The following is a 14,119-nucleotide window of genomic DNA, read 5'->3' on the forward strand; positions in this document are numbered from 1 at the left end:
TTTCTACTAGAACATGTTTACATAATGTAATGATAAAAAAAACATTATGTTCCTCATCCTGTCTGCCTGAATATACCTGTATTCACCCTGTCTGAAACGCTCCGTTTTTGTGCATTTCAATGGAATTGCAAAGGAATGCGTTGCTAGGCAACAGTTTGGGTCCATGTTTACTTCCTGTCAGCTGATGTTATTCACATACACTGCAGCAAGAAATAAACTGGGGCACATTTAGAATGTTTATGTTTAAAACTGTGAAATGGTGTAAATATTGTATATTTGTGACATCACAAATGAACATAAATCCAAACGGCTTGTTTCAAACGCTCAATTTCTGAATATGGGCTGTGTGTATTTCTCCGTATATTGAGCGTTTTGATAGTTTAACAGTATTTATAGAGCACTTAAACCTGCTTTATAATGTAAAAGACCTGAAAATCTCACTTTTTACAATATGGGACCTTTAAGCCAAGAATCTTTGCACAACTGTCAAATAAAAGCAGTCCTGGGTTTATCCACAAAAATAAAACAACATACAACTGTGTATGAAATAGTTCACTCTTTATTTCTCCTCACACGTCACTGATTTATCATACATCATCTTCTTTAAATCATTTGTATTCAGTCAAGACTTGTCACACACTCACAGATAAACATCTTTTTCTTACATTGCACATTTTGTTGTGTTACGTGATTAATAAAAAACAAAAAAAGCAAATTATTTTGAAGTCATTCGGATTGCAGCATTTTCAATCCACATACTTGAGTTAAAAAAAAAGAAGAAAAACACAGTATATTCCCACAACCCCCTCGTCATGCTGCAGGCGCGCGAGCCCGCTGAAAGTCTATCAGCAACACAGTATACATGCAACTTTTATATCAACCCTTTCCACACAATGATGGTAAAAAAGTTCAGTCATGTTTTGCACAATTCCTCTCAAACACAGAAATATACTTTCATGGTTTCAAATAAAACATTTACTAACCTAATCATTTGTCTTTTAAAAAAACGGAGCTTTACAAACATTTAAAATCTTAAGGCAGCAGGTTCAAAGGAGGTTTTCTTTTTCCTACTTTAGACTTTTCTCCATGAGCCACAAAAGGTGCTTTTTTTTTTTTTTTTTTACACATAATATTTTCCACTGAGGACAGAACAGTAACACATTGTAGAGAAGCATGTTGTGTGTGAAGCTTTTTATGTTACGTCCGACTGTTGTGCCTTCGTTCATTCGGCCTCATTTAACTGCTTGTAAAAAGGTGGAAATAATGCTGGAAGGGCAAATGTGACCATGAGAAGTAGGATGAAACTAGAGCTGCAACGATTAATTGATTAGTTGTCAACTATTAGATTAAATCGCCAACTATTTTAATAATCGATTAATCGGTTTCAGTCATTTTTTAAGAAAAAAAAAAAAGTCTAAATTCTCGGATTCCAGCTCCTTAAATGTGAATATTTTCTGGTTGATTATCTTTGAGTTGTGGACAAAACAAGATATTTGAGGACGTCATCTTGGGCTTTGGGAAACACTGATTGACATTTTATAGACCAAACAACTAATTGATTAATTGAGAAAATAATCAACAGATTAATCAACAATGAAAATCATTGTTAGTTGCAGCTCTAACTGAAATTAAAGAAAACTATTGCATTGCTTTTGTCGTGTTACATCTCAACTTTTCCAGTCAGTCAAAAGGACCGTTTGTCGACACCTATTACAGGACTGAAAATCTTATATTTAGACTAATTGAGTTGGAATGTATTGTCACATATCAGAGCTTCAGATGCTGGTCATTGTAGCTAAATAAATCTACTTATTTATTTCTGTAAGTCTTACTTCTCTTATGCATTTTCACTCAAGGTTGTTCTTGATTTTAAAAAATAAATAAATCACTCTGGAAGATAAATCATCTGAAGATAAAATAAATGAGTTGCTAATCCTACCTATTAGTGAGCTTTGGCTTGCATAGAGACGATTTTGATGTGAAGACTTTTTTTGTCGAGTTGTTGAGACAGCTGTGAAATGATGATTGGTTATTGGTTATTAATGAGCTGTTCGGAGGTCAACATCGGCGTAATCCTATAACTCAGCCCACATCCAGCTGTTGGTTTTTCAGTTATTTCAATACGTATTGCCCAAACCCACCATCCCTGAGCAACAGACCACAACTCACACTCTTACAGATCTTGCATAAAAAAAACAGATCACTGCTACTTTTGCAACCTTTTGGCAATAACCCCCCCCATCATATTCAGGGCGTCCAAGTGATGTAAAAGCTTTACTGAACGGAATTCTTCTCACAAATGTATTCCCCCTTTTGCAACGTTTAGCTGAAAGGCAATTATGTTTCTCCACTGAAGGAAAACAGGAACATATTTCAATGTCCAACAACGAGAAGACCAATCAGAGCGCTAAGAAATCGGGTCGCACAAAAGTCAAATAAAAACAGACCCCCCAAAATAAAGGACAAAATACAAGTAAAAATTAAATCCGAGGTAAACATGAGCTCTACAGTGACTGTAAGAACCGTCCATCTGTCACTGATCTTCTTGTCAACTCTTCCATGTCTGTGCCTTCTTTCTTTCAGTCGCCATCGGAGTGACCACGTTTTATTTCCCTGCAGCGGGGAAAACGGGTCTGCTCCGATCTTGGCACTAAAGGGCCCTCCGTTGTTCCCGTCCCATTTAACCACGGGGCAGTACGAACCGTCCCCTCCTCGACTCGATGCTCGTGTGTGCGTTCGTCACCGAAACTCATAAATAGGCATACTGTGCTCTCGAACATGGTTCAGGTTTAGAGACTGGTACCTGCAGAGGCAAAGTAGGAAAGACAATTGAGAGTAATATACAAGTGTGGCGAAAGACATTGAATCTGGTGTGTAATGTTTGGTAGTTACCATTCTGAGCTCCGATGGTAATAATACCCCTCGATAGTGGCTGTGGACTTCTGGAAACAGATGTAATAGAAGCCAGCGAAGGAAGCACCACTAATGTCTTTGATAGTGTGGTCTGGAACTAGAAACTGCTCCTGAGAGAGCAGGAAACAAAAAGAGTGGAGGTTGGAGCTTAAAGCTAACACAAGGAGAGAGAGAGAGAGAGAGATGACAGTAGGATTATGTACTAACCTTCCACCGCATGAAGACGTAATCGCTGTTGTCCAGCGCTTCATAGTCAAACTCATCCGAATTGAAGCTTTTGGCATATTTGCAAAAAGGCTGGAACTTGCCCTAGAGGTAAGAATTCATTAAATACTGGTAAGAGAACAGAAACTATGGAGGTGATGACAACACTAGGGACGCAAAGTCTATTTTCCTGCCATGTAAATTATCATTGTTAATCATTACATACTTATAAAATAGATAGATAGAGATGCCCATTGTTCCTTGATGTAAACTTGATTTTAACAGGTGCAGTGGGCTTTTCTCACAACACAGTGATAAGTGCTGCTTCTGCCCGACTCCATCTATTGTTAATCAAGAGGTAGACAAACATTTTCTGGAAGACATAAACATTCAATGTGTAAGTGAACTGGTTAGATGAAGAGCTGCAGGCGATTACTGCAGTTTGGTTTCACTTTTACTGTGTCTTTCCCATCTTATTATGGGTGGGGGAAAAAAGCATAAAGCATAGTATTGTGATATTTTGCTTGGCGATATAGTATCGAACGCCAAATATCGATCTTTTATTATATGAACTAACCCTGGGTGCTATTCTGGCTTTCAGAGGTTGTAGCGGGCTCAGTCTTAAAGCTAGAGGGAAGATGGTACGGTGGTACTGGTATCATTTGAAACAAGAAAACGATTGGTACCAACCATGTCATGTAAGCTTGTCGGTAAGAACGCTAAATAACGCTCCTAACTTACGCTTAATTTTGGCGACGACAAACTGGCATGGCCATTTTCAAAGGGGTCTCTTGACGTCTGACATAATTTTCAGTTAAAAAAGGTAATAAATCGCAATATATCTCATCACAATACTCATATCGCAAAATGTTTAAACTTGCAATAAGATCGTATCGTGACTTAAGTATCGTGATAATATCATATCGTGGGGCCTCTGGTGATTCCCACCCCTACATCATGGTTGCTCAGTGTATACATCCTGCTGTTTTGGTGAATGATAATTTGATGCAAGCTGCTGAAAAACGTCCGCAAACACTAACCAAATGAATGCACAAATAAAGCTGCACCATATTTGTGCTGTACAGTTGATCAAATTCTTAATTCATTTGGCATTGATTTAATTATCAACCCAAAATAAAAGGTCAAACAGGACATACCCAGTGCTTTCTGTCCACGTCCTCATCCGCGTCCCACTTCCTGGTTAAAAAAGGCCGTTTTCGACTGATAATTTCACCAGCGAAGAATGTCGTGAGAGTGGGATACTCCTGTCACACGAAGAAAGGAAAGAGAAAGCAGACACGTTAATGGTTCAAACAATGCCTGCAAAATGATATTTGTTTTTAAAATGCTTACGTCAATCATCACTGTGCAACATGAGGAGGATTTCCAAAATTTCCTGTGACTTATATGTTGTGCAGCAGGCTATGAAATAAGAGATTATTAGTAGCTGTGTTCCCACGTTCTTAATATCTAGATATCAGGAATGTACCTGTACAGCTTCAACTAGTTGTGCAACAAATCAAACATTTGGGAGAATCGCTATCATTTTGCATGTTGAATTACTGCACTGCATGAAGTAGATGCACTCAGACAATAACTGTGAGCAATAATCAGTTAGTTCTCTCGGCTTAATTTTCTTTCTGACTGTCTACTCGTCTTTCACTCTTCTCTGCCACAGCTCCAAATTCACCTCAGGATCCTGCTGACCTTTTGCCCTCCGTATGTTACGTAATGTAATGAGTATACAGCTGACACATTTTAAGATAAGGACTAGTAGACCTGAGAGAGAGAGGTTGAACCGAATGGCCTCACATGTGTCTACCTTTAAACTTTGTCCCAATTTAGCCTGCACTGAGCGAGTGGAAACCAGTTCCCACTCGCTTTAACGTGGAAACCAGTTTGTGCTTGGTGTCTGACAGAATAAAGGTCAGTCTTACTACATCTGACCTAGTTTTCAAAGCTCACCTCAGTCAGGCCTTTGATCTTCAGGTATCCACACAAATATGAGTCCTCCACAGTCACATGCTGCAAAACAAACACACATAATAGATAGATAGATAGATAGATAGATAGATAGATAGATAGATAGATACTTTATTGATCCCGAGGGAAATTCAAGTTTCCAGCATCACAGTTCCATAGTGCACAACATGTTAGTAAAAAGGCAGTAAAAAAGTGAGTAGTGCAAAGTACAAAGTAAAACTGAATATAGTGCAGGGTAACAGCTGTGATACAGGACTATTAAAAAAGTGAATATAGTGCAGAAGAGACTGTTAAAAATGAATATAGGGGTAACTCCTGTAGCTTAGTCTATGAAAGTGCACTGTGTGCATTATTAATTATGTATCTCATATGAAATCACAAGGTGCAAAAATGCTTCTTCTTAATGAGGTAAAACAGACTGCAGGAGCTGTTGTTTCAACAGAGACAAGCAGGCATTATGTCTTCTGTCAGTTAGTCTGCTGACATTGCTGTCAAAGTCACAAGCTGAGCTAAGTTAGCAGCTAAGGGCTACACATATGCTGACTTTGCAATATAATAATAAACAAGCTAATGTTTAAAGAAAGTCAATTACCTGCAAAACAACCTCCAAGTCGTAGGAGTTGTCTTTGCTCTTCTGATAACCTAAAGTGTTGTAGTTTTGTTGCCTAAACCTAAATAAGTTGTAGTTTTATTGCCTAATCCTAAAGAAGTTGTAGTTTTATTGTCTAAACCTAACTGTTTTATTGCCTAAACCTAAAGAAGTTGTAGTTTTATTGTCTAAACCTAACTGTTTTATTACCTAAACCTAAAGAAGCTGTAGTTTTGTTACCTAAACCTAAATAAGTTGTAGTTGTATTGCCTAAACCTAAAGAAGTTGTAGTTTTATTGCCTAATCCTAACTGTTTTATTACCTAAACCTAAAGAAGCTGTAGTTTTGTTGCCTAAACCTAAATAAGTTGTAGTTGTATTGCCTAAACCTAAAGAAGTTGTAGTTTTATTGTCTAAACCTAACTGTTTTATTACCTAAACCTAAAGAAGCTGTAGTTTTGTTGCCTAAACCTAAATAAGTTGTAGTTTTATTGCCTAATCCTAACTGTTTTGTTGCCTAAATCTAAATAAGTTGTAGTTTTGTTGCCTAAACCTAAAGAAGCCTTTTTGTTTGTGTCCAAAAAGTGACATTTCATTCAGTTTTACATGTTAGAACGTTTTGCTTTTAAGTTTCACTTTCACGTTTACAACATAGTATGTGCAGTAAGCCCCTTATGACCCACATCTATGGTGCTTATAGCGACTGATAACGCCTATTTAATGGCCTGATAACGGTCGAATAGGTGCAGCAACTGTATAGATTATTCAAATTTACCTCATTAAGAAGAAGCTTTTTGCACCTTGTGATTTCATATGCGATACATAATTAATAATGCACACAGTGCACTTTCATAGACTAATAATTGCACCTGTTTCTTGCTGCCTATTATACTTCTTATATTTAAATGGTTCATATTTTGTTTCACTTTGTTCAGCTCTTTTTTTTTTTACTGTTAGCTGATGCATCTTGTTTTTTGCACTATCCCCTTTGCTGCTGTACACTGCACATTTCTAATTTTCTGATTAATAAAGGAATATCTGATCTTATCTTATCTTAATTTCACTCATTTGGGGAGCTGGTAGCACACAATGCTGACGTGTTTTGGGTAGTAACATTATGTGCAATGCAAAAAAATAGGTGATATTAATTACTAAATTAGGTTTAAATGCAAAATGTCACAGTAGAAACACAGTAAAATAGCAGAATTAGGTCGTTATGTTGAATGACAACCATAAAAAGCTCAGCTCAGTTCGCAGCTGCACACATGCTGACTTTGCATTATAATAATAATAAACAAACTAATGTTAAGTGTCATTATATAACCCTGTTACCTGCAGAACAACCTCCACGTCGTAGGAGTTGCCTTTGCTCTTCTGATAACCCCGAAACTGAGAGCCGCTGTAGAGCAGCGACGTGGCCACGCCGGGCTGGTAGGTGTTGATCGGGGCAGCGGGAGTAAGCGAGGCCGAGGATGAGCAGGCCGCGCCGGTGGAGCTGCAGCTCTCTGCTCGGACAGGCATGATGAGCGCTAGAGAGTCTCCGTCAGCAACCGTCATGAAGACACTGAGACTGGGGTCCTGACAGAGGCTCTGCCAGCTCAATAAAACCCCCGAGATCCTGAAACTTTGCTCAGTTTAGAGCTGCTGTCCATGGAGGAGCTGTCTACCAGAGGGGGGAACTGCTACGTCACAGGTCACAATCCAGCTTCCTGCAATCTCATTGGCTGGCTGGCTTGAGCAAGATTCTTATTGGACAATGTAAGCCCAATGCATTCTGGGAGTTGTATTCAATTTTCTACTACACTACAACCATCAGTGAGAAATGTGAGTTGCAGAGGCTAGTAACACAGATACTACTTGCCAACCTTGAGACCTTAATGGTTATTCATATTATTTATTTATTTTACTATTAAAATTAAATTAAATTAAATTAAATTAAATTGAATTAAATTAAACTCAATTTTAAGCGTCGAAAGGAGCCAGTTGAGGTGGTTCGGGCATCTAGCACGGATGCCTCCTGGGCGCCTCCCTTGGGAGGTGTTCCAGGCACGACCAGCTGGGAGGAGACCACGGGGAAGACCCAGGACTAGGTGGAGAGATTATATCTCTACTCTGGCCTGGGAACGCCTCGGGATCCCCCAGTCAGAGCTGGTTAATGTGGCCCGGGAAAGGGAAGTTTGGGGTCCCCTGCTGGAGCTGTTGCCCCCGCGACCCAATCCCGGATAAGCGGTTGAAGATGGATGGATGGATGAATGAATTAAATTAAACTCAATTTAATTTAATTCAATTTAATTCAATTTACTTTAATTTAATTTAATTCAATTTTAAAAGTAAAATAAATAAATAATAGGAATAACCAAAAACAAAAAAAAACTACGGAAGTTGTAGTTTTGTTGCCTAAACCTAAAGAAGTTGTCGTTTTTTTTGCCTAAGCCTAAAGAAGTTGTAGTTTTAAACCTAACTGTTTGTTTTTTTTGCCTAAACCTAAATAAGTTGTAGTTTTGTTACCTAAACCTAACTGGGATTTTTTGCCTAAACCTAAATAAGTTGTCATTTTATTGCCTAAACCTAAAGAAGTTGTAGTTTTGTTTCCTTGACCTAAAGAAGTTGTAGTAACTCAGTCCATAAGGACTTGGCTTGGGAACTGGAGGGTCGCCAGTTCAAGTCCCCGCATGGACCAAGTACTGAGTGTGAACTGGTAGCTGGAGAGATGCCCGAAGGCGACCGCCGAGGTGCCCTTGAGCAAGGCACCAAACCCCCAACTGCTCGGGGCGCCTGTCAGGGGCAGCCCCTGTGCATCTCTCCATTAATGCATGTAGGTCCTGTTTGTGCATGTGTGTGTATTTCGGGCCTGTGTGTAAAATATAACAGAGTTGAAAAAATTGAATTTCCCCTCGGGGATTGATAAAAGTGCCTTTCTTTCTTCTTAAAGAAAAGAAATTAAATTAAATTAAAATAAAATAAAATAAAATAAATAAATAAAAAGCAAAAAAAAAATCTGAGGAAGTTGTAGTTTTGTTTCCTAAACCTAAAGAAGTTGTAGTCTTGTTGCCTAAACCTAAAGAAGTTGTAGTTTTAAACCTAATTGGTTTAAACCTACCTTTTTTTTTATATCTCAAAATAGGCAGCAAGAAACAGGTGGAATTATTTCTTACATATTTTATTGTGTACAGACCAAATGTAGAAATTATAAAAGACAAATATTTTTACTTGCACACAGTGAAATTTGTTACAGTTGTCCAGTCATGTTACGTAAATGTCCTGTTCCATTTTTTAACACATACACAAACGTTTTGGTGGAAATGTTTACAGATGATGCTACTACATCTCATCCAGTTGCTCAAACAAATAGTCCACATATCTGTGGATGTCTGAGATGCGCATGCGGTTCCGCTTGAGTTCTTTGTCTTGAATCTGTAATAAATAACCCATAAAGACAAAAAAAAAAGTAAATAATAGCAAGACTGTGAGATACAGGAGACAGGTTTGTCATCTACATGAAAATATCAATTTGGGTGTTTGTTTTAATGTAATTTCAGCTCTCTACCCCTGTAATGAGGGCCACTTTCCAGGCGTCGACACGTGTAACCAACTGAGTCTCTCGGTCCTTGATCGTCAGCTGGTGGTTTTCGTGGCCGGTGGCCAGAGCGTCCATCACTGTGTCTTTGTCTGTAAACAGCTACACAGAGACAACACAGGTGTGAAAGGCTGAGATCACTGACCCTGGTAATTCCCCGTTGATAGATAGATAGATAGATAGTAACTTTATTGATCCCGAGGGAAATTCAATTGTGGAGTCGTTTTTTTTTTTTTTTTTTTGGTTGCAGTCATGTTCAGTTATCTTTGAGATTAAACAGAGCAGAACTGACCGACTGGATATGATAGTCAGTTCGGTTTAAAAGGGAAAACACTCACATTTTTAACATCATCTGGCATGCCCTTCTCATCCAGGTCGTCCATGTCCAAATTCCCTGCAACCGCTAGCACCTTCTCATGATAATTATCCTCCAGATCTCGACATTGCACAAATGTATGACTGTGTCATGGAAAGTCTAACTTAATGTTGCACCCAAACACTGTGTGTGTGTGTCACTGTGAATGATTCAAACACTGACATTTAAACAGGACTGACACACGACGCGGTTACATTAAAACTGGATTGTGAGCAAGTTGCTTCCCCAAATGAGGACGTACAGTACCTCAGTAGCTTGACCTTGAGAACAGTAATGAACCTTTGCTATTGGAAATTAGGGCTGCACGATTAAGCTTAAATCGTGATCGCGATTAATATAGGATTAATATAGGATTAATTGTGCAGCCCTATTGGAAATGATTCAAAGCTCTTAAGATGATGCACAGTGAGAAAGGATATATCCTCTGAACAGTTTCACTGAAGTTGCCGACCATGTCTGAGATGATGACGTCCAACTTGTTGATGATATCCTGAAATGAACAGGAGGCTTCATTATAAGCAAATAATAAAAAAAAAAAGCACACAGTTTTTGACACGTGGGCATGAGGGAAATTATTTAATATGTATCTATAGATAGAGTTGCAACGATTAATTTATTATTTGTAAACTTTTAAATTAATCGCCAATTATTTTGATAATCGGTTTGAGTAATTTTTTAAGACAAAAAAGTAAAAATTCTCTGATTCCAGCTTCTTAAATGTGAATATTTTCTAGTTTCTTTATTCCTCTATGACAGTAAACTGAATATCTTTGAGTTGTGGACAAAACAAGATATTTGAGGACGTCATCTTGGGCTTTGGGAAACACTGATCCATATTTTATAGACCAAACAACTAATCGATTAATCAAGAAAATAATCTACAGATTAATCGACAATGAAATGAATCGTTAATTGCAGCCCTATCTATAGAATCTATAATAAACTAACTTTTTAACATAACTTTTCTGAATACACTTTAACCAGATTGGAGATCATATGTTTCACACAAGGTGTACACACACACTGACCTCCAGCCGGCTGACCAGCTGACACTCCACTTCCATGAGGCTGTTACAGAGCTGGGTGATTTCATCTCTGCAGTGGTTGATGTTGTCCTCCAGGATGTCTGGGTCTGATAACTGCGGCAACTTCACTATCCTCTAGAAAGGTGTGAACACAAGACATATCCTTATACTAATCACTAATAGCTGCTTTACTGAGTCATCTACATACAGTAATGTACAGCACTATGGTCCTCATCATCTCACCTTTTTGTGTTGCGGCTCAAAATGTGCCAACATGTGCGATGCTTTCTGCTGGTAGTCTGTCACAGCCTTGTTCTGACCACTGTAGAAGGAGTTCACCTCCGTCTCTCTTCGCTTATGTTCATCCAAACCTATTTCAAATAACTGCGTGCACAGCTCCACCATTTGGTGCTCAAATGTAAGTGCAGGGTTAAGGAATTCAAGTGCTAATTTCCCCACATAGAGGAGATTTATTATGCTCATTTTCAGGTGCACACCCTGTATTTTGTGTTTCTACTAGAACATGTTTACATGCTTAAATGTTTTAAAAAAAGGTCTGCTCTGATTGGTCAGCTGGCCCCACTCTGTTGTGATTGGTCAACTGAACCAAACTCTTCGGACTCCGCTCCAGCTCCGCTTTAACTAGCTTTGTTAGCAGGTAGGCAGGTATTATGCAAATGTGTTACGTGATGACATCACCACCTTACGGAACAAAAAGACGGGACTTCAAGCGAGGCGTTTCAGGCAGTTCAGGAGCAGTGTTTCCATACTTGCTAACCCTCTTTTAACAAAAAATGCTGTTGCAGTGTACGTTTTATTTTGTTATTTTGTTATTTATTATTATTTATGTATTATTATTTGTTATTTATTTTGTTATTATTTTTTTATTGTTATTATTTTGTTACTTTCTTTAAAAGTCACCAGAATGCAGGAAATAGTGTCTGAAAGTCTTTTTTTTCTTGGGGAGGACCCTGATACACCTGCATGGATAAAAAGCCAAGACAATAAAGGATATGTTTGAAGCAGTTCAGCCACTTCTGGCACACAGCGGAGCGTCTCTGCCTCTGGATCGTCTTTGACCATGCTCTCAAACAGGTGAGAGCCATTCAGGAACTCCACAAAAGCATCCTGTAGGGAAGAAGAACTGAATTTACACACAGTATATAAAGTAAAAATATAGTGTTGATGATAACCAGATGTGAGCTTTATGTTACCGTGTGTATTTTGACTTCAGCTTCCTGGAGTTGTTTGGCCTCGTCAGCTCGTTGCATCTCCAGCTCCTTACGATTCATCTCCTCAAGGATAAACTGGTATTTGGTAAATGCTTCCTTTTTCTGTATAGACACACATGATTTCCAAACAAACTTGGGCATAGTCAAAAGAAAATTATTTATAAAAAGGAGCAGACTGCAACTTTGTTTTGAGTCAAAACTGTTTATATTTACCGTCTTCTCGTCAAGTAATCTGTAGTCTAGGAGCATCAAGTTTGGAAAGTAGGCTGCGATAGAAAGTTTGTAATCGTCTTCCTTAGAGGCCGGATTTCCAAATAGGTTGATGGAGAACAGCTTCTTGAACTTCCTGAGATAGAGCACCTTTGAAATGCATTAAATTTGTATTAGTTTACATTAATGTAATGTGAAATTCTGAAACTGCAAATGTTAAATAATACTTCCAATACAAATGCAACACATAATTTGTGACAGATTTATGCAAGAAAATGTTGTTTTACGTTGTCCAACTGTCCAATGAGGTTGTTTGCAATGAAGAAATGACTGAGTTTCTCAAGTTTGCCCATGTTTTCAATAACAGAGATTCGGTTGTTGGACAAATTCAGCACTTCAAGCTTCTGCAGAGACTCCAGACCCTCAATTTTCTCAATGCTGTTGAATGACAAATCTAAAAGACACATTCAGAAGAATGATTACTGGGCTCATATTTGCCATTACCTGCAAAATTATTACAAGAAAGTGTTAGCAGAAAATAAAGCTTGATCATACTAAGCCATGTCAGATTAATCAGGCGGTCCAGGCCCTCAATCTTCTTTATGAGGTTGCTGTTCAAATCCAGTCTGTCCAAGGACGTGAATTCCCACAAGTGGTTAATCTTCGGGATGTCTGTGAAGAAACAACCTCTCACATACCTAAACCCAAAACAAATTCATGCACTGATTTTATAATAATAATAATAATAATTTCCTCACTTCTGTATTCCAGATGTAGTATATGGATTTCATTGAAGTTGATTTCCTCTGGTTTGACAACAAGAACAGTCTGATCTTGAGGAACTTCTTCCACTATTGCCTTCAGCAGAAACTTCTCATCCATCAAAACCTCCTCATCCATCATCAAAATGCAAGAAGTGGGTCGTATTTTGTGAATTTGGAGCTTGAATTCGTCCAGTTAAAGATGCAAAATCCACAAAAACTAGCTACTGTTGTTTTTGTTGAGAACAACTGTATTAAAGTTTATTAAAACAAACAAACAAAACAAGTTTTAGTAGCCTACAGCTGGATAAAGTCAGTGCATCTAACCTCTTACCTGTGGTTGTTTAAATACGGTTACTTAGCAACCAGCTCCCTTTAAGCTGCGTTCAAGAACGCTCACATGCTTCTGTTAAAATAAGAGTAAAATAAACGTTTAACTTCAAAATACACTTTTTTGTCTTATCAATACATGTAATAAAAACACAGATTAAAATAATATCTAGCTATGCTGACACTACTATTTAGTACATTCGTTGTTTTCTTTTGTTTAAACTATTTTTTCTTTAAAGGTCCCATATTGTGCTCATTTTCAGGTTCATACTTGTATTTTGTGTTTCTACTAGAACATGTTTACATGCTTTAATGTTTAAATAACACATTATCTTCCTCATGTAGTCTGCCTGAATATACCTGTATTTACCCTCTGTCTGAAACGCTCCGTTTGAGTGCGTTTCAACGGAATTACAACAGAGCTGCGTTGCCAGGCAACAGTTTGGGTCCATATTTACTTCCTGTAAGCTGATGTTATCTACATACACTGCAACAGGAAATAAACTGGGACACATTTAGAAGATTTACGTTTAACACCGTGTAACGGTCTAAATATTGTATATTTGTGACATCACAAATGGACATAAATCCAAACAGCTTGTTTCAAACACACAATTTCTGAATAGATATGGCTGTGTGTATTTCTCCGCATATTGAGCGTTTTGAGAGTTTAACAGTATTTATATAGCACTTAAACCTGCTTTATAATATAAAAGACATGAAAATCTCACTTTTTACGATATGAGACCTTTAAAGTACAATCTAGGCTATATCTAGACAATTGTTATATATATATTTATATTCTATATATTCAGAGGATGGATGCTTGAGTTCATTTTTTTAATCGTTATTTGTGTATTTAAACACAACTAGTGTGCTATTAAGTACATTTAACATGTATAAAAACGGTTCTTGAACGT

At 37.8% G+C, this 14,119-nt stretch overlaps 2 protein-coding genes across 2 annotated transcripts; both read right to left on the reverse strand.

The window, feature by feature from the left end:
• Positions 1–1,696: 1,696 nt before the first annotated feature.
• gid4 (GID complex subunit 4 homolog) lies at positions 1,697–7,362 on the reverse strand. The gene is made up of 6 exons (XM_037793040.1): positions 7,021–7,362; positions 5,083–5,142; positions 4,275–4,382; positions 3,121–3,222; positions 2,893–3,023; positions 1,697–2,803 (listed from the first exon to the last, which is right to left on the reverse strand). The coding sequence occupies exons 1-6, from the start codon at positions 7,243–7,245 to the stop codon at positions 2,740–2,742; spliced, it is 690 nt and encodes a 229-aa protein (XP_037648968.1). The 5' UTR covers positions 7,246–7,362; the 3' UTR covers positions 1,697–2,739.
• Positions 7,363–8,832: 1,470 nt separating this feature from the next.
• On the reverse strand, positions 8,833–13,206 carry drc3 (dynein regulatory complex subunit 3). Its single transcript, XM_037791290.1, has 12 exons — positions 12,867–13,206; positions 12,664–12,780; positions 12,396–12,562; positions 12,112–12,258; positions 11,881–12,000; positions 11,682–11,794; positions 10,910–11,084; positions 10,670–10,801; positions 10,061–10,131; positions 9,604–9,718; positions 9,236–9,367; positions 8,833–9,102 (listed from the first exon to the last, which is right to left on the reverse strand). The coding sequence occupies exons 1-12, from the start codon at positions 13,009–13,011 to the stop codon at positions 9,010–9,012; spliced, it is 1,527 nt and encodes a 508-aa protein (XP_037647218.1). The 5' UTR covers positions 13,012–13,206; the 3' UTR covers positions 8,833–9,009.
• Positions 13,207–14,119: the final 913 nt, after the last annotated feature.

Source organism: Sebastes umbrosus, chromosome 14 (assembly GCF_015220745.1).
Source record: "Sebastes umbrosus isolate fSebUmb1 chromosome 14, fSebUmb1.pri, whole genome shotgun sequence".
Classification (NCBI taxonomy): Eukaryota; Metazoa; Chordata; class Actinopteri; order Perciformes; family Sebastidae; genus Sebastes; species Sebastes umbrosus.

What these genes read in the sequence shown, in the direction of transcription:
- gid4 (XM_037793040.1), bottom strand. Translation starts at nt 7,245, where the DNA reads ATGACGGTTGCTGACGGAGACTCTCTAGCGCTCATCATGCCTGTCCGA. An exon ending in AGATCAAAGGCCTGACTGAG is followed by an intron (nt 4,383 to 5,082) that starts GTGAGCTTTGAA and finishes TTCGTGTGACAG; the next exon opens with GAGTATCCCACTCTCACGAC. An exon ending in TACCATCGGAGCTCAGAATG is followed by an intron (nt 2,804 to 2,892) that starts GTAACTACCAAA and finishes TTGCCTCTGCAG; the next exon opens with GTACCAGTCTCTAAACCTGA.
- drc3 (XM_037791290.1), bottom strand. Translation starts at nt 13,011, where the DNA reads ATGATGGATGAGGAGGTTTTGATGGATGAGAAGTTTCTGCTGAAGGCA. An exon ending in CTGAAGTCAAAATACACACG is followed by an intron (nt 11,795 to 11,880) that starts GTAACATAAAGC and finishes TCTTCCCTACAG; the next exon opens with GATGCTTTTGTGGAGTTCCT. An exon ending in AGCTGGTCAGCCGGCTGGAG is followed by an intron (nt 10,132 to 10,669) that starts GTCAGTGTGTGT and finishes TGTTCATTTCAG; the next exon opens with GATATCATCAACAAGTTGGA.